This window comes from Pterocles gutturalis, unplaced genomic scaffold (assembly GCF_000699245.1).
Source record: "Pterocles gutturalis isolate BGI_N339 unplaced genomic scaffold, ASM69924v1 scaffold53518, whole genome shotgun sequence".
In the NCBI taxonomy this organism is placed as follows: Eukaryota; Metazoa; Chordata; class Aves; order Pterocliformes; family Pteroclidae; genus Pterocles; species Pterocles gutturalis.
The window spans coordinates 16,464-34,718 of record NW_010125110.1 but is presented as its reverse complement, the minus strand read 5'-3'; the positions used below and the strand labels follow the sequence as shown (position 1 = coordinate 34,718).

The 18,255-nt window shown below is 35.8% G+C and overlaps 1 protein-coding gene across 1 annotated transcript in view; it reads left to right on the top strand.

Moving 5' to 3' along the window:
• The first annotated feature begins 1,101 nt into the window (after positions 1 to 1,101).
• Positions 1,102 to 18,255, top strand: part of BICC1 (BicC family RNA binding protein 1) — a 30,642-nt gene continuing 13,488 nt past the window's right edge. Inside the window, exons 1-12 of the mRNA XM_010078418.1 lie at positions 1,102 to 1,106; positions 2,960 to 2,968; positions 5,063 to 5,142; positions 6,278 to 6,436; positions 7,342 to 7,395; positions 8,377 to 8,571; positions 9,552 to 9,803; positions 13,558 to 13,689; positions 14,685 to 14,871; positions 16,317 to 16,475; positions 16,872 to 17,068; positions 17,363 to 17,504. Of these exons, the coding sequence (XP_010076720.1) occupies positions 5,122 to 5,142; positions 6,278 to 6,436; positions 7,342 to 7,395; positions 8,377 to 8,571; positions 9,552 to 9,803; positions 13,558 to 13,689; positions 14,685 to 14,871; positions 16,317 to 16,475; positions 16,872 to 17,068; positions 17,363 to 17,504 (1,498 nt within the window). The 5' untranslated portion in view covers positions 1,102 to 1,106; positions 2,960 to 2,968; positions 5,063 to 5,121. The remainder of the gene's footprint in view (positions 1,107 to 2,959; positions 2,969 to 5,062; positions 5,143 to 6,277; positions 6,437 to 7,341; positions 7,396 to 8,376; positions 8,572 to 9,551; positions 9,804 to 13,557; positions 13,690 to 14,684; positions 14,872 to 16,316; positions 16,476 to 16,871; positions 17,069 to 17,362; positions 17,505 to 18,255) is intronic.

The window sequence follows — 18,255 nt, the reverse complement described above, 5'->3', positions numbered from 1 at the left end:
AGTGGCTCAAGTTCAGTAATACTCATGGGCTATTGGGATCCTAGTCAGCTACTTATTAAGAATAACTGTCATCTGCCCTGGTGTTGCCCAGTTGTCTAGCTATTTTTAGAATAGTGGTATTTCTGTAACTTAACTCAAGTCTGTTCATCCTGTAAACAAGCTGGATGCATAGCTGTGGTCTGAAGAGCTTGCCCAGAATTTACATGTAATATCGGCATTGCAGGAGAGGCCTACATAGTTAAATGTCTTAATTATTTGAAATATTTTTTGTCTGGCAAAAGTTAGTGTAGATGGTTTTTGCACTGGCACAAGCGTATTTTTGCTTGTAGGAATTTTATTTTGTTTACTGAAGTGTTGCACACAATAGTAGCAAAAAAGCTGGAGGCTTGCTGGTGTAGCTGTGGACAAAGACTGAGGAGGTAGAAACTCTGCCAAAGTGTGGAATGAGGAATTTGAGGATAGGAGCAATAAAAGACCACTTGAATGCAGGAATTGGGAAAAATTAAGACTTGAGAAAAATTTCCAGCTTTTTCTGTTGTGTAACTTTAGCTTTCTATTGTGTGTAAATATTCCTCCATTCTTGTGAAGGGGGAAGAAAAAAATCTGTTAAAATTAAATTTATATTTTCTGTTCTTGGGGAAAATGATACTGTCTATCAAAGTTGATTAAAATATAGATTAGCATAAAAAGATATTTTTTATATTTTGCAAGACACTAATTGTGTTTTTTCTTGTGAGTCAACATCGTTTCCAGTTTCTGATACTACGCTTGTATTTAAAGGATTAGAGCCTTGTGTGTTTTTAGCACACAGACTCCTTCTGAAGTCTTCTGTTTACAAAGAGTTTGTAAAGCTTTAGTGTCTCATTTCTTCATTCATGGTAGGCATCTGTTCTTTGCTCTAACTCTGGTTTCATTAAAGTATACTTCCAGTTGTATTCAAAAGCTTAAAAAAAGGGGGGGGGGGGGGAAGATATTGGGAAATTAGGTTTTGGGTTTTTTTAGATATTTGGATATTTTTTTCCAGTGAAAACAGGTACCAAAACCTCAGGGATGAAGTATGGCATAACATCTTGGTGACCTGCTCCAGTTATCACCTGGAGAAAAATGTCAGTGTTATGGTGCCAGTCGCGGCAAGAGCCATTTCTGTGGGAATGGGTTGGTCTTGTTCAATGGGTGGTCTCATTCCAGTTAACGCTATGTGCAGGTGCAGGGGTCAGTTGGGTCAGTCCAGATGCTGACTAGAGGATGACTTTATGCATATCTGTCCTGACAGAACTATACATACGTTACACCTGCTCTACTGTTATGCCTGACAATCCTCTTCACACTTTTAAGAGCGAATTATCTTGTTTAGGACTTCGTTGAGAATGCATTGCTACAGTTGCTCCCTGTAGGTATTTCAAAAATTAAATTAGAGTTTTATCTAACAAATATTTTTGCTTTAGTACTAAGGCAAGGTAGTAATTTCTTTCAGAATTAAAAAAAACTAACTGCTAGTCTGTGGAATAAATCGTTGTACCTGGAAAATAGGGAAAAGTTTTATGTTCAGCACTGTCTAATATAAATACGATAGCAAACAGACATCACTTGTCATATCCAAGCACTGAATGCCATAAGTTTCTGGTGCCAAGAAGTAAAAATGTCTGGAACCATTTTTAATGTATTTGGCTTCTTATTGGTGGCAACGGCTTCAGAAAACATTTAGAAATCTTAAGTCAACTGTTTTAATTACTTCCTTGTATTGATGCACAAAGACCTTACATGGTCATTCCGTTCCTACTTGGATAGAAATCCTGAAAACAATTTTCAGTTACTGTCTAGTTTTGGACTTTTCCACAAAATAGTTTGGATTAACCAGAAAGCTGACACTGAAGGTAAATGCTGATTCCACTAGGGACAGGTTTTCGCTGTTTAGCAGACAGTCATCTGAGGTCAAATGCAGCCTGATCTGCACTGGGCTTGCAAGATGCTTGGGATAAACTTGCCCTTTGATTATCTCCTGATAAACCTGCCTGTGGTATAGTGTTTAGAAACAAAAGCAGAAAGTCTTTTACTTGGAAAATAAATAATTTAGTCAGCAAAAAAACCAGGCAGCATCTCTAGCTAATTTTTCTTGGTGATTGGTGAAATTAGAGTATTTAGGGTTGGGCTCAGAAAAAAAGTTGGTATGATGGTAGGTGATTTGATTAGCATATAGGGACCTTCACTAGAAGACACTATTGAACGCTAAGGGTTCTTCAGTCTCAGGGTGGGGAGCCGGGGGGGTGAGGGGAGGAAAAAAAAGGTAGAACAAGAACCAGTGAACCTAAGCGTCAAAAATCAGGCACAAATCTGGGAGGCAGAAACTGATGAACCATTAGAGCAGCCAATTTTTCACTTCTCCACATTTTCCAGAGGATCTGCAATGCAAGCAAGCCAATTGATTCCATAGAGAGGTATATTTAAGAAATTTAAGGGTCTGTAATATACAGAAAATTGGATTAATGTGATCTAATTGCCTCTCTGAATTTTCATTCAATTCCTGAAGTGATCTGTTTGCTCCTTGGTTCAGTATAATTTGGGTACCTTTTAGTTTTCCTGCAGATCATACGTAATTTCAATGTACTTTCAACTCCTGCAAAACCAGTTCCAAGAATTCGAAATCTATTAATTGCAAGTAGCTCTTCTCATGCAAAATTTTTATGTCGATGTCCTGTCTAAATTGTGTTTCCCTGAAGGAAAGGGTGAGTCTCAAAGGAAGAATTCTGTTAACTTAAAAGCGAGTTGCTTCATATCCATTACCAACTACTGTGTCATTGAGAAGAAGTCAAGTAAGGAGAGGGTACTTAAGACTAATTTTGAAAGATTTCATGGCAAATTTTAGAATTGTCGCTAGCGTCAGTGGATCCTTTTTTTGCTTTGTAGATTTTTGCTTTTTGTTTTCAAAGTGAGTAACTGAGCTTTTTTCCTCTAAAAAGAGCAAAGAAGGGTTAAATGTAGAAATACGGGATTTTTTGCTGAAGCTCTCAGTATCAAAAAAAGAGGAGTCCAGCTGATATGACAAATAGAAAAAATAGGTATTCTAAAATGTATTTTCACCCATGGCTAAACAGATAGTATTATGGAGTGGTAGCAATCTTCTTTGGTATTAATAGGATGCCAGGCTTAATTTCAGATATTTTTCATACTTGTAACCAAATGTGTATTAAAATATAATGTTTACAAATATGTGAAAATCAGCCCCAAAGTGGTGGTGGTCTGGTTTTGTGTTTTTCCTGGTTGCTTCTAAAGAGCACTTGGAGCATACATAGCGTGCTAGAATCTGCTTCTGGGAATTTCTGACTGCGCCATCCACTTCAAATATCATTCACAGCTTAAACACATTAGAACCACATGGCTTACTGTCAACTTAAAAAATAAAAGAAAAATTGCCCTTAAGACTATTTTGCCTTTTTTTTTTTTTTTTTTTTTATACTTTGCTCCATTGTGAAAAGGCTGAAGCAGCAGTTTTTTGGAGCTTCTGTAGATTCTGTGAGCGTAGTATGTTTTTGCAACTATGGTATTTCCATTTTAAAAAATGAAATATATCTGTTTCTCAGAACTCAAATGCTGCATTTTTCTTGACTTTCATGAAACTTGGCAGTGAATCCTGTGTTCCTTCAGCATTTCTGTATCCTCAGCTGTATGTGCTCAGAACTTCCCAGTGGTAAAAACTAGAGAGTTTTTATTGTTGGAATGAAAAGAGTATCCAAGCATGGCTTAGTTTCAATTCTCAATTGAATACAACAGGTTTACAATCTGAAGTTGTACTATTTGGCATTTCTTTAGTAATGAAGTTATTTCAATCATTGAGATGATGGGAAAGGCAGATACGTTGAGTTACGGCTATGTTTTCTCCTTCTATTGATTATATTTTTACTTTTACCCTATGATGTATGTATCTGGCTAATATAATGAATTAGATTAATTCATTATCCAGAACAGGGTTCAGATTTTTTTTTTTTGAGAACAGTTCATCCTACCACAAGACAAAAAGCACTGTTACACTGTGAAAGAGCAAGAGGACTCAAGAACTAGGGAGAGAGAAATAGGCATCACCTGCAAAATCATATCCTTGTTTCTAATGCTTAGAAATTTGGATGTTAGTTGGGGATTTTTCTGTTTGTTTTAATTTAACCTATATTTAATAGTTTGACAGTAATTTTGCATTGTGGCACTTCATGCTTCTGAACACCAGATGGTGCTGCTGAACTATCTAATGTGTCATTTTCACACTTCTCTTAGTAGCTGATACTTAGTTCTCAAGTCGGTTCTGTACTTTCTGGCCAGGTGTATATTCCAGGATGCAGAGCTGTACCAGGTAGCTCAGTGCACCACCTTCTGCTGTTTAAGGACAATGGACTGAAAATTATAATGTAAACTGAATTGTGTTGTAGAATCAATATTTTAGATCTCACTGGGCAAAAAACTGCTGTTGGCTGGTGTTCCTCCTGGGTATATATAGCTTAGTAGCAAATCTTAATTTATATACTTGACACTTAAGAGATTTGATAAATTAAAACATCATTTAAATTTTATTTTATAACTTCAATCAGAAAACTTCTGGTGGAGGCACCTTTAATGCCAGGTTAAAACTGCAAAGGGTAGTTCTAGAGACCAGTTAAATATAATGAAGTGATGATGAGGGTGGGTTTGAGTCTGGTGGGGGTTTGTCCTAGAATTCTGTGTTAAGCTTGAGTAAGGCGGTCAAAAAACTTTAAGTTGTCCTCTGTTAGTATTTGTTTGAGAAGACATGATGTCTTAGCTACATTGCAGACACCATTTGTAATACTGTGATGTACATTTGGCATTTCATTTCTATTTATTTTAACTTGGTTGTCATGTTTAATAAGCTCATCTGGTAATCCTAATCCTGGGGCTGAAGGGATGGAAGAATACATTTCGTTTTTAGCTGAATCCCAGAGGTTGGTGGTACAGTCTATTACTGAACTATAAATAGTGGATTCAAATGTATGTAACAGTGTGGAAATTTTTGATAAATATTTTACTGTATTTTTCTTACAAGTCTTTACTTCTTTTATAGATCCCCATATTAAAGTCTCTGGAAAAAAGGAGAACGTTAAAGAAGCAAAAGAGAAAATTATGTCTGTCTTGGACACAAAAGTAAGAAATAACTTTAGAATGATACGTAATTTTGTGGTGACATTGATCTCTCTAAACAGATGCGTTTAAACAGAAGGTATTAGTGGATGCTCCAAAGCAAACTCCACAGTATATTCCTTCTGGATGTTGTTATTTGGTGTATATACACATATCTAAACAAGCTACAATAAAAAATACTTGCTTAAAGCCCTCTTTCCAGATCTGAACTATATAGAAACAATATTTCCAGCCGTATAGCTAAAAGCATGCATAGTTTGTTTATGGGATTGGGTTTTTAATTTTAAAATCTAAATACAGCTTCACTGCAAGCAGTAGTTTTATGTAGCCACTTCTGCAAACCTAAAATTTTGTTTCTGTTTGAAATGCAATTTTAGGAGCATTTATGCAGTTCTGGTTTTTAACTGTTACTGAATTCTTATGCTCTGAAACATTAGGACCAGAATTTCTAAACATTCATCAGATTTTCTTTTCATCCAGTAGCAAGTCTTTTGGGGCGATGTGTATGGCTTCTGCATAGTTGTAGGCCAGCTTTTTGATTCTCTCAACAGATTGCCAAAAGGACCACTCCAGTGATAAACGCCATTTTTTAAATAACTATTAACAATTGTGGACTGTTAACAGTATAGCTTTCGAGAACAGCTCTAGGTAGTGTTTGTGTATTTTAAAAGTTGATCTATCAGAAAAATTTGGTATGTTTGTTAAAGGAGGGAAAAAACCAAAACAGTTATTTTAGGTCCTGTGGCTTTGATTTGCCAGAGTCTTCATCATATGACCCTTTCAGATCAGACAGGGGTGTGTGACTGCCATTGAATGAGCACAGGATTGAAATTAATCAGGCTGGATTGTAAAAGGATGTTGATAAAAGCTAGGGAATGTTTTAAAAGCCTTAGACGTTTTTAAAAGATGTATCTTTGAGATACGTATTTCCATTTTATTTCCTCATTGGAAAGAAAATGTGCCTGGTTTAGCATCTGACTGTGATTCATATGAAAAACTTGAGTAGAAGTTAAGCTAGTTAAGTCATGGCAAAAGTACTTTGGAAATATGATTTTGAATGTCACTCTTGAAGTTACATTACTCTAAAATGCTCAGGTTCTGCTGTCAATAAATCTAATCATGGGTACTTGATTTCCAGAGCAATCGGGTAACCTTGAAGATGGATGTTTCACATACAGAACATTCTCATGTGATAGGTAAAGGCGGCAATAATATTAAAAAGGTGATGGAGGAAACAGGATGCCATATCCATTTTCCAGACTCAAATAGGAATAATCAAGCAGAGAAAAGCAACCAAGTAAGTACTGTTTAATATTAAACTCATTTTTGCTGCAATTCCTGAGAGTATACAACATTTCTAAACTTCTTTCGTCAATTTGGGTTTTCTTGGGATGCTGAGTTCCTGTTTGGGGAAGTCGATTTTTTGGTATTTATACTCTGTGGAAAGCATGGAACTTCAGAAGTGAGCAGATCTTTAAAAACAGATGGAACCAATTTGTGATGGCTTGTGAATCATTTTAGTTCTTTTAAAATTATTTTGAGCATACAGAAGTCAACAATTTAGTGTGAATGGTAGAGAAGCAGTATGAAAAGCACTACTCTTGTAAATTTTTTTCCTGTTCAATACGTGACTTATTTAGCATATTGATTAATTTCTTGGTTTATGGTGTAGCTTAGTTGAAAACTAAAATTGGTGGATAGCTAGCAAAACTGAATATCCTATTGTAGGAGTTCAACTTTATTAGAATAAATCATTAAACCGGAATTGTACATATTTTCTGTGCTTGCTCATTACTGGAATGTTTACTTTCAAGTCTTTCATCACTATATTTAGAATTCCTAGTGGCTGCAGAGCAATTTCAGAACACTCAAAAAAAATATCTACTAATGTTGAATATTAGCATTGAGCACATATATACAGTGATTCCATTATTTGGTCAAAACAACTGTATTGTTTGTATCAATTTTTTTCTAGTTACTTAAGTCAATGTGACTTAAGATGCTGTAATATTAATAGGTTTTTTTTTTTAACTAGTTTTATTTTTCAGCTACTGTTTAGAGAACACTTAGGATGTCACTGGGAGTGAAATAAGTGTTGATTTTGAATTTTTTTTTTAAAAAAAGGAGAACACAGCTGAATAACTTTTCCAGTGCCTCATTTGAAAATATGATGCTATGTTTTCTATATTCTTGCTCTTCCAGGTGTCTATTGCAGGACAGCCAGCTGGAGTGGAGTCCGCAAGAGTCAGAATTCGGGTAATAGTCTATTTCAGTATAGCGTTCCCTTGAAAATACCTGAAAGAAAAAAAAATAGTTTTGAGAACCCCGTGGAGTTGTCTGGCCCTGTCTTATGACAGCAGAAATACAGGAACAAATGTGGGTATCCGTATGAGTAAAATGCAAAGGGTAGTATAAAAACAGTGATTCGCATTCTGGCCAAATTCTTACCTAGCCCAAGGTGGACCATGAACACACTCTACAGTATAAGCAAGATTCAAAATATCCCATACTGTGTTTAAAATTGCATCTTAACTTACCCTCCACAGATGGCATGTGGAAGCTCAGGCAACATGTGTTTATCTATGACTTAGGAAAGGCAATTACTGTGTTTTTAATTTTACCCCTTTTTATGTATAAGTTGTGTAAATAATGTGGTGGAATTCAGTTCCGTTCTCCACTCATAGCACTTCTCTATCTTCTAGTTTTTATTTGTAAGTGTATTCCGACATGGATAATTACAAATCTAAGAAATTATGAAAACTTTTTTCAGTTGTTGTGGTCAGGTATGTCACTTACACAACCTTGGTTTTGACAGTCATGAAAGGAGCTGATGTTTACGTACCTTTGTAGCTGACTTCAGAGCTCAAATGAATCCATGATAGAAAAGAGACTTCTCTAGGAAGTTTTACAAATAATGACCTGTTCATAGGTCTGCATGGATAAGTATGGAGAATTACCTGGCTTTGTTGTTGCTACATAGTTGTAAAAGATCCTATCAGTTTTGAAGACAAACAAACAAACAGGCCTATGCAAAACAAAACACTTTTGTGCCCCTGGAAAAATCAGTGCCTTTTTTCAACTCAAGATATTATAATATTTTTATCAATGAACCCTGGGCAGGGAATGTATTATGTCAATTTAATCATCACTGACCAATACGTTATGATTCAGCAATAAAATTGTTGTAGTTTTGGTATGATTTTGGTTTTCAATATTTGCTCTTCCGTGTTGTTGTAGGAGCTGCTTCCATTGGTACTCACATTTGAATTGCCTATTGCTGGAATCCTCCAACCAATCCCAGATCCTAATTCTCCCACAATTCAGCATATATCTCAGACATACAATATTTCATTTTCCTTTAAACAACGCTCTCGAATGTATGGTGCTACAGTCATTGTCAGAGGGTCACAAAATAACACCAGTGCTGTGAAGGTAATGTGTCTTCTAAAGTAGGGTTTCTGCATGTCATAAATACATTGATAATATAGATACTTAAGAACTATATTAATGTTATATCCTGCCTCATCAGTACATGTTATTACTGTATAATCAGCTCTGAAGCCTGAGGGTTTGGGTTTTTTTTTTAAACTTAACTGGTATAGGTGAGGTGTAAAAATATGTAGAAAATAGTTTTAAGTTTAGGATTTAGCATTGTTTACGCTAAGCTTTTAATCTGTTTTTAATCTTTTGCACACCTGTTCAGGTTTCCAGCAATTCTGGAACACATGCTAATCATACCCATCTTCTAATACAAAAACCCAAACCCACAAGAAAACCCAAAACAAACAAAAACAACCACAGAAAAAATACAAACAAACAATAATTCTTCATGCTTTGACCTTCTCAACCTGCACTCAAATACATAACCTTGAAAATTGCCCTAACAGTCAACAAAACTGGTCTTGTGAAACCAGGATTGGGAGATGTGAATTTAACACTCAGGTAAAGGAACTGCCATGAGCTTATTTATCTTAATAAAATAAAGTTAACTTTCCTTGTTGACAGCTGGCAGCGTGACAGATTGATGTGGTCATGGATGGGTGTACCTCAAGCCAGTAAGAACATCTTAGGCCAAAACTGAAAGACAAGTTTTGCAAGTATACCTACCCAAAAAAATCTCTATCGAGTTTCTTATTGCTCTGGGTGGGCACAGAAGGTCTATTGGAACCAAACTACTTGATGTCATCTTATTGCCTTTTACAATGGCAATTAAATGCTACATTTGGTTATAAACCAGGAATAGTAGGTAGAGTTTAGTCCACCTGTTACCTTTGACAAATCAATCAGGCTTTTCAACAAAGCAGAATTTTCTTTATCTTGAATGTGGAATGCATGACAAGTAAGGAAGCAGTGTAAAATGTTTCCTGTGCTTTTGAGAACTGTTTCACCCGTTTCATGCATTTGCCCTGCAGGAAGGAACAGCCATGCTTTTAGAACACCTAGCTGGGAGCCTGGCCTCTGCGATCCCTGTGAGCACACAACTAGACATTGCAGCGCAGCATCATCTCTTTATGATGGGTCGAAATGGCAGTAACATCAAACATATCATGCAGAGGACTGGTGCTCAGATCCACTTCCCTGACCCTAGTAACCCACAGAAGAAATCCACTGTCTACCTCCAGGGCACAATTGAGTCTGTCTGTCTTGCCAGGCAATATCTCATGGTAAATACTTGCAGTGAAACTTGCTTGAAAAAAAAAATGCCAGATTATATAATATATCTTCATTCTGCATATATTTATGGGTCACATGTAAGTTAGCCTTAGAGAGGAAGGATTACTACTCACATTGCCTAAAGCAGTTGAATGCTCTATTTTTGTCAGTGTTTTGTGAGTGTTTGTACTTATCTATCTGTAGTTATCTGTTATGTAATCTCTTGTATCATGATTTAAAAAATGGTCTTAGTAATATAAATGCAACATAAGCAATTTAAATTTACAATAACTATATGCTTCTGAATAGAAGGGAGTTTTTTTGGAGGGTTTTATTGTTGTTGGGTGGTGGGTTGGTTGGGGTTTTTTTTGCCAGTCTGCCTTTTCCATGTTTGTCAGGTAAGTAGTTTTCTTTTGGGAGGATGTAGCAGGAATTTCTTAGTTCCTATGCAGACAAGTTTTCAAGGAAGCTGGGGAACTATAGGAAATAAGTACTTATTCTGCAGTCTTACATTCTTTCTAGTACCACAGCCTCAGTACTAGAAAGCCTTTTATAAAAAAAAGGTCTGGTAATGAATATTATTACTATTTGTACAGATTTTTGTTATATTGGTCTTTAAGCTTCACAGGAGCCTTTAGGCATTGTTGTAGCACTAATGTTTGTACATGGACTTTTATGTATATGGATATTTACGAACAACATATGGAAGGATTGGACTGAAATCCAATTAAAAGCTGATATCAGGATAAACAATGATACCGCTAAATTCCAGATGTCCACATCTCTCTTACATTGCACCATGCCTTCTGGTAAAGTGGGAAACAAAAACACGGTGCCTTTCTGTTTATACAGTTACGTTCATGATTATTATATTCTAGGATATTATTGTCTGTAAATACCAAGAGATAGACTTATTCTGTGTATTTCCTTGGTGAAGTTTAAGTAGTACTTTTCTGGAGGTTCATGAAGTAGAAGGAAATGCAAGCGAGCTATCATATGAACATCAAAGTACACCTTTACTCTAGCAACTTGAACTATGCGAGGGCCATTTTTTTAAATATTGAAGTTTGATTTAATTCCAGACACATCAGTACAGCTTAGTATCCTGCATCACATCTACTATATCCCCTTCTAAGAACTGTACTGACCAGGAGACCTGGTCTGTTTCAACTCGCAGGAATTACGTGTCCTGAAACTGTTGTTTCTGGTTTTGTAGACGAAACAAGTATTAAAAGCAAATTTTGCAGAGAAGGAATACATCCTTTTAAACAATAAAAATTTGAAAAGCTGAGGGAAGAAGTAACTAACCAAATAAAACCTTACCTCTGTTTCCTAACTTTGTAAAACCAGTGTTTTTCAGTTTCAGATAAAAACACTTAAAGAAGCCAGCCATGCCAATACCTACATTCAGATAGATAGCTCAGTCATTCTCAGCTTCTTTTGAAGTAAATTTCACTTGACTTGTTTTCTTCTTGGGCATTATTCAGTGGGATGAGATTTCTGTGTTGTGGAGTGATTTCCTGCAAGGTGCGACTGCATGCTGGCTGTCTGGCTGTCGTCAGCATTGTTATTGCCTCCTGCCAGCTCCTCTGATTCAGTCAGAATAACAGCTGCTGCTGTTTTACAGCACAAGTGTCCTGTGGAACTGGAGAGGGGATTTAAAAATAGTGGTTTGATCTCTGCAGAGCTCCTAGAAATAACTATGTAGAAATGTCTGAACATCAATAGCAAGAAAAGAAATACCGTAGTGTTTTTCTGAACTACTAAATTGTTGTGCTCTGTAATTTTCATAAGAGATGAAATGTGATGCAGAGTTTACAGTATCACCAGAAAATGCAATGCAGTGCATAGATACCTTACAGTAGGACACATGTAATGTCTTGGTGCTATCTTGAAAAATTGCTTAGCAGTATGTCTAAATGGAAACTTTGGTATAAACTTGTAACTAATTTCATTGAGAAGGGTATGAATTCTATGGTGTATAAACTGTGAATGTACCTTATCTCTGACAAGCTTTGCAAGTTACAGCTTCTAATCATCAGTATATTGCTTGCAGAAATGTATTCAACATGGTGGTTAAGACAATACTCAGCAACGATGAGGGCAAATTGTAAAAGGAAGAAAGAATACATAGAGATTTGAAATTAAATACTTTTCTAAGCAAGAGGGGTTTGGAGTCCTGTTTAAAATGTTCTTGTTCTATATCATTCCCTCAGCCAAAACCCTTTGGTTTCAGCTGTATTTTGATTGTCACTAAAATTTTTTGCATATAATAATGAGGATGGTACTACATTTAATTACAGAAGACATTGACAACTTAGTTTTGTTCACTCACCTCCTGTCAAAAAACATTATTTGGTCTTTTCCTCTCTTGTCATCATCATCATTTAGGTGCTCTAAACTTACAATAACAAAACAGTAGGGCAAAAAAAGAGCCTTTTAATATGTTTATAAAACCTGAAATTTCAGCTTTGAAGATTCTGGTTTTCTTGTTTTTCTTAATAACCTTTAGTTGCATTTTAATTCAGCAGGGTTTTGGTGAGAGCTTCTGATGTTACTTTCTGGAACTCTTCTACAAAAAAAAATTGGAAAATCGAAGTATGAAATGCTCTCAGCAATTCTGTTACCATAAATTCTTTGATTATTGATTTAAATGTTTTTAAATAGACTTTATTAATCATAGTTCTTTTCAGACAAGTGCACTTTGTAGAGTTAAGCTGTGTTGATCAGTCTTCCTCGAGTCAAAATATTTAAGATGCCTTGCTTTAATTTTTCTTAATTTAAAATTGCTTTAATTTAGGTTTGGGAGGTACTGTGCAGCTATAGGTGCTACTGTTGAGAAGTGCTATTTAAATATAAAATGGTACTTTACTAGTGATCTGAAGAGTAAATACACCAATTTGGTGCTTTTCGTTTTGAAGTGAAAGCAGGAAACTGTTTAAATAAGGCCACTTACTTGAATGGGGTACTGTGGCTTTTTTCCTGATACATGTGATACTATGTTTACTTTATTGTAAATCTGAATTCACAAAAAGTAGGATTGGTTTTTCACTGACTTTGTACCCTCTCTTTTTGTTATTTTATGAGAAGTAGCAATCTAATAATTTCTAGATATCCTGTGACCATTGAGTTTTTCGTTGTTTCTTGGGTTTGGTTATCTTTTAGGGGCACTGTTTTTCTTTAATTAAAGTTTCAGTGTTTCAAGTGTTTCAGAGGTGTCATCCATATCACTGGGAAATACTTATCTAGCTGATCTAGGACGGGGGAAGAGAAAGATAAACACTAAGACTTAGGTAATGGTGACTTGCAGAGAAAGTTTTTCGAAGTTGTGTTTCTTTATTGCAAACATAGATTAATGTGAGCCATTTGAGTATGTGAGAGTGCTTCTATCAATTCCTGACAATATTTTGTTCTGAATTAATAGGTAGTAGTTGTTTCTGAATTTGACTCCTCCGGACTCCAAGTCTGTGTAAATAGCTAATGTGGGGTGTGTATGTGCTGATTGGAATGTCAAATATATAACAAATCATTTCACCCTTTTACCACCAAACTATTTGTTCAGAATCCTGGGGTAGAAAGATACACCTGTATTCTTGCATACAAGTTAATGGCTTTACTTAAAATTTCAGCCTTGCTATTTTTTCTGAACTTGCTGTATCATGAGGTACATGTGTTGCAATCTCTATATTTCAGTTTATTGCTAACTTTTTCATAGGAAAAGGGTAGTTTATAAGTTTTATGAATTTTTGCATCTTGTCTTTTCAGGGTTGCCTTCCTCTTGTGCTCATGTTTGATATGAAGGAAGAAATTGAAGTAGAACCACAGTTTATAACGCAGCTAATGGAGCAGTTAGATGTCTTCATAAGCATTAAGCCAAAGCCAAAGCAACCAAGCAAGGTTGGTGAAAAGCTAATCTATTCTTTTTAGGCTTTCATGACAACTTTTCAGAGCTGATAAGCTGACATGTCTGCTCCTCCTCCCTAATTTAATGGATCATAAATTTGTAAAAGGCATATATATTTTCTGCTTGATATATCAGTTTAAATGTTACAAAAGCTCTCCTTTATGGTAATTTGACTTTCATTAAATATTTGACAATGCAGAGATTAGCTTTGTATGGAATATACTGATACAATTTGTCTCCTCATAATTTATTTCTTTTATCTGACTAGAACTACTTTTGATTTGTTTTTAAAGAAACTCGAACTGTAGTTCCCCCACATAACTTCAGAGTTCTTTAGCAATCAGAACAAAACAAAACAAAAAAACCCAACCCCAAAACCCACATAATGTGACTGTGAGAAAAGTCTGACTGTGTTCTACACAAGATGTTGAAAAGAACCACAAGAAACAACATTACAAAGTACTCCATATGGGAGATGTTAGTTTTGAAATATTCAGGCAAGTATGGATAGGAGACTCTGTTATGTGCATTTTTGTATATAATGCCATAACAGAGAAAGATTTTGAAATATTAAATGAGCATTCCATTATGTCAATAAGTAAGCTTCTCTGTGTGAACAGCTTTTTTGTCTACTTCAAGGCATAGAACTCTGATAGAAGACAAGATTTTAATTATTGTTTCGCTTCTCTAGATCTTGGGGCACTTAAGATTTGATATACCAAATAGTACCAAGATACAATTGTAATTATTTTTCTTTCTTTCATCATTCTCTGTGCCAAGCGCATACAAAATCCCTAAACTTGTCATCAAGGCCCCTGAATTTGAATAGTTGCTAATGGACATTGTCTTACGCTGTCTCACGCTGCTATGTTACTGATAACCATGACGGAGTATTAAAAAGAGTTACATGTGTTGCAGATCTGTGTTATGTAGTTGTGTTACTCATTGGTCTTCCTTTTTTGTTGTGTTTTGTTTTCTTTCCATTCAGTCTGTGATTGTAAAAAGTGTTGAACGAAATGCCTTAAATATGTATGAGGCACGGAAATGTCTCTTGGGACTTGAAAGTAGTGGAGTCATCATAGCATCAAATCCCTCTACTGTCTCGTGCCCTGTTGGTCTGTCTTGTCCTGGTTTGGATATCTTGTCCTCAGCGGGACTAGGACTCACTGGGCTTGGTATGTGTTATATTCTATATATGTCTTTATATTTTTTTGTAGATATATATTTATTTGAAACTTAGTTGACTTGTAGTAGAAGAAAGGAATGGATATGTGTTTTGCATAAGGAATTGTGTTAAAGTGTTAGATAATTCCAAAAGCATCTGGCCTTTCAAGGGCTTGTTGTTCTAAAACTTCCTCCAAGGCTTTCGTAATCAGCTGCGTGACTCATTTCTGTAGAAAATCATCCAGAAGCTCGGAAACCACTCAGCTGAAAGTGAAAGAGAGGGAAATGCAGGTGAAGTAGGATATTGCTTTTACAAGTTTCAGAAGAATCTTTTTCAGTTAACATTTCTTTCTTTGTCAATATTGTGATGTTTCAAGCTGTCCTGAATTTGGGTAGGTGTTTAAGCCTGTCAACAGTACCATGAAAGTTAACATCGCTAACACCACATTTTAGCCAGTTCTGGCTGTATCTCACTGTAATTGAGGAATGCACGTGCTGCTAGTTTAGACCTTTGTTAGCAGTATGAGATTTATGACAGAAACATGTAAGCTTTCCATCTGAATGTAATTTTATAGAAGAAGTACATAGTCCGAACTGGAATTACCATTTTATTTTCAATCTCTGCAAATACCTTATTATCAGAAACACAAAAAAACCAAGCAGTCCCAGTTTAGTGACAACTCTTGACACTGGTTCTTAAAACTTGGAGTTCTCATGTAACCACCGTGCTCCCTTGCAACTTGCCATCCAGGAGTGTTGCATAGTTCCATGTCCCATGGGAGCACGTGGTGGTGCCATTTGACTGTGTTTTTTAATGCTGCTTGTGTTAACATTCTTCTCATGCCTGCGCTTTGGGGTTGGTTTTTTCACCTCTTCAGAGTATAGTGCTGAACTTGTGAATGCTCTTATATGAAGAGCTGGTTTGAAGGAATGCTTTAGGAATAAGCAATGCATTTGGGGGTTGATTCGCAGTCAGTATTGAAGATGCAACAAGGAATTGAGTAGTTCTTAGTGTGGAAGTAGTGGTTCATTCACATGAGCTTCTGAGAAAAAGGTTATTGTCTGAAATGAAAGTAAGGTTGTGAATTGCAGTTGCTTTCTTGTCTCTAAGTGATGCTTCTTTGAAACAAACTGTCAGACACAATAGAAGGGATACAAAGGGATGATGGGGCTGAGAAGCAGCTGGTGCAGACTCTTCGGTATTACAATAGTTGGAGCCTAGGAGAAGGACATAAAAGATGCTCCAATTCTTCTTGGATATGTGATTACCAGTTTAAGAACAAGCATTCTTAATGTGCTCTGTGCACCAAATTAACAGCAGGTTTAATGGTAAAATTTGTTTGTAAAATACATGCTGGTGCAATTTAGTGGGATTTTGTTTGTTTAATTGGTACTTCTGTGAAAAATGTTTTTCTGTAAGTCCTAGCTGAATATTCATTTGCATAATTTTTTGCAGGCCTTTTAGGTCCAACAGCCCTGTCAGTCAACACCTCAGCTGCTCCAAACTCTCTGTTGAATACCCTTAATAGCTCTGTGAGTCCCTTGCAGAGTCCAAGTTCAGGCACACCTAGTCCCACGTTATGGGCAACATCTCTTGCTAACACAAATGCCACAGGTTGGTAGAGTTTAAATGTGAAATAAATGAACTGCGCAACACTCAGTCGTTAGAATGACAATCGAAAAGTCTGGAATCATTCATTCTTTAGAAGCTTAATAATTCTTAAATGTATCTTGACACAGATTAATGAATACCCAAATTTAAAGTTGTAATTTAATATAAACTTATAGCATGCTGTCACATGCAATGTTTTCATCTGTTTTGTATAGAAAACTGTTTAACCTACAAAGTAATGGTTAAATAAAGCATTATGGTTTTGGCATGCGATTCTAATGGAAACTTGTTCAGTGATGTATCAAAGCTATGTAAAGATAGAGATTTATATAAAGTACTGTAGTGCCTGAGAAACTTAAATGAGAAACTTAATCAGAACATGACCAAATTTTGTTGCAGGTTTTTCTGCTATTCCTCACCTAATGATACCATCTACTGCCCAAGCAGCCTTAACTAGTATTCTGTTGTCTGGAGTACCTAATTATAGTCAAAACACTCCATCTCCACCACCAGGCTTGACTCCTGTTGAAGTCCACGTTAACGGCATGCAATCGGAAAGTAAAAAAGGCTCACCTTCTTTAAATGGTCATGTAAAAGTAAGTGATACTATCTCTGGAGAACTAGATTCTGTTTGTAATAGACCTGTACTAAGAAAAGCTGAAAGAGAAAACTGGCTATATTAGTAGATTCTGAAAGCTGCTAAGTTTAGAAATAGAGCAGTGGTATTGCCCAAATATGACTTAAAGACTGAAAAATGGAACATTCAAACAATTTGTTCTCCTATATCAGGAATGAATTTCTTGTTATCCTGCACAAATAGAAAAGGGAAATTTTTTCAATACTTCCTTAAACCTAACAGTCACTTTAGTGATTTTTGACAATCATTTCAGACCTCAAATATCAAGTATGCTGCACTATCTGCCACATCACTAGGAGAAAATGTGTTGAGTACAAACCACAGTGATCCAGTAAGACAAACAAATACTCGTGGTGCCTCAGAACAAGTAGCTGCCAAGTCAAATAGTGCTGAAGGTAAGATTTTGGACATTTTATTCTTTTGTCTGGTAGTGTCTGTGCAGTCTATGTGCAGTTCATGAAACCAAAATGTAAATATATTGCCTGTGCATTGGTTTTGCAGCCATATTAAAGGAAAATATCACTGGATCTCCCAGATCCAATGTCAAAGTAAAATAGAAGTTGTAGTGTCTGAGCTGTACTGCTCATAGAAACACCTTAAGTAAACATAAATGTGCTTATAACATTTTATTTATTCCCTAAGAGCAGAGGAAAATACTGTATAAAAATGTTAGTATGCTTTACAGCAGCTTAACTTCATTGCTTAAAACAACCTCTGCTGGTTTGAACAGTGTGGTTTTGCTTTTTAATAAAAGGACAGAATTAATGTGTTTGAGAAGGTTATTGCAGAAAACTTGTGTGTAGATCAAACCTAGATGACATTGTCAAACAGAATTTATTTGTATGTTTTATAACAACATTTCAATTATGCTGCTTTTTAGAAACTAAAGGAACTGATGAACTGTTCCCCTCATTCTTGGAGGGTGGGAAAGACAGTTCCACTTCAAACTTGAGCAAATAGGTGTAAAGTCCTTCTTTCTCTTACAAATACTGATCAACAAGGAGATGCTCTTTTATTAAGGGTTGTGGTTACTTGAAATGCTGATCTGAATAAAAGGTATGTTGCCTAGTTAAGGTGATAGAAAGTGTTTTTACAAATAATTAAACATATTTGAACATTTTGCCTGCAAAAAACTTTTAGTCCAGC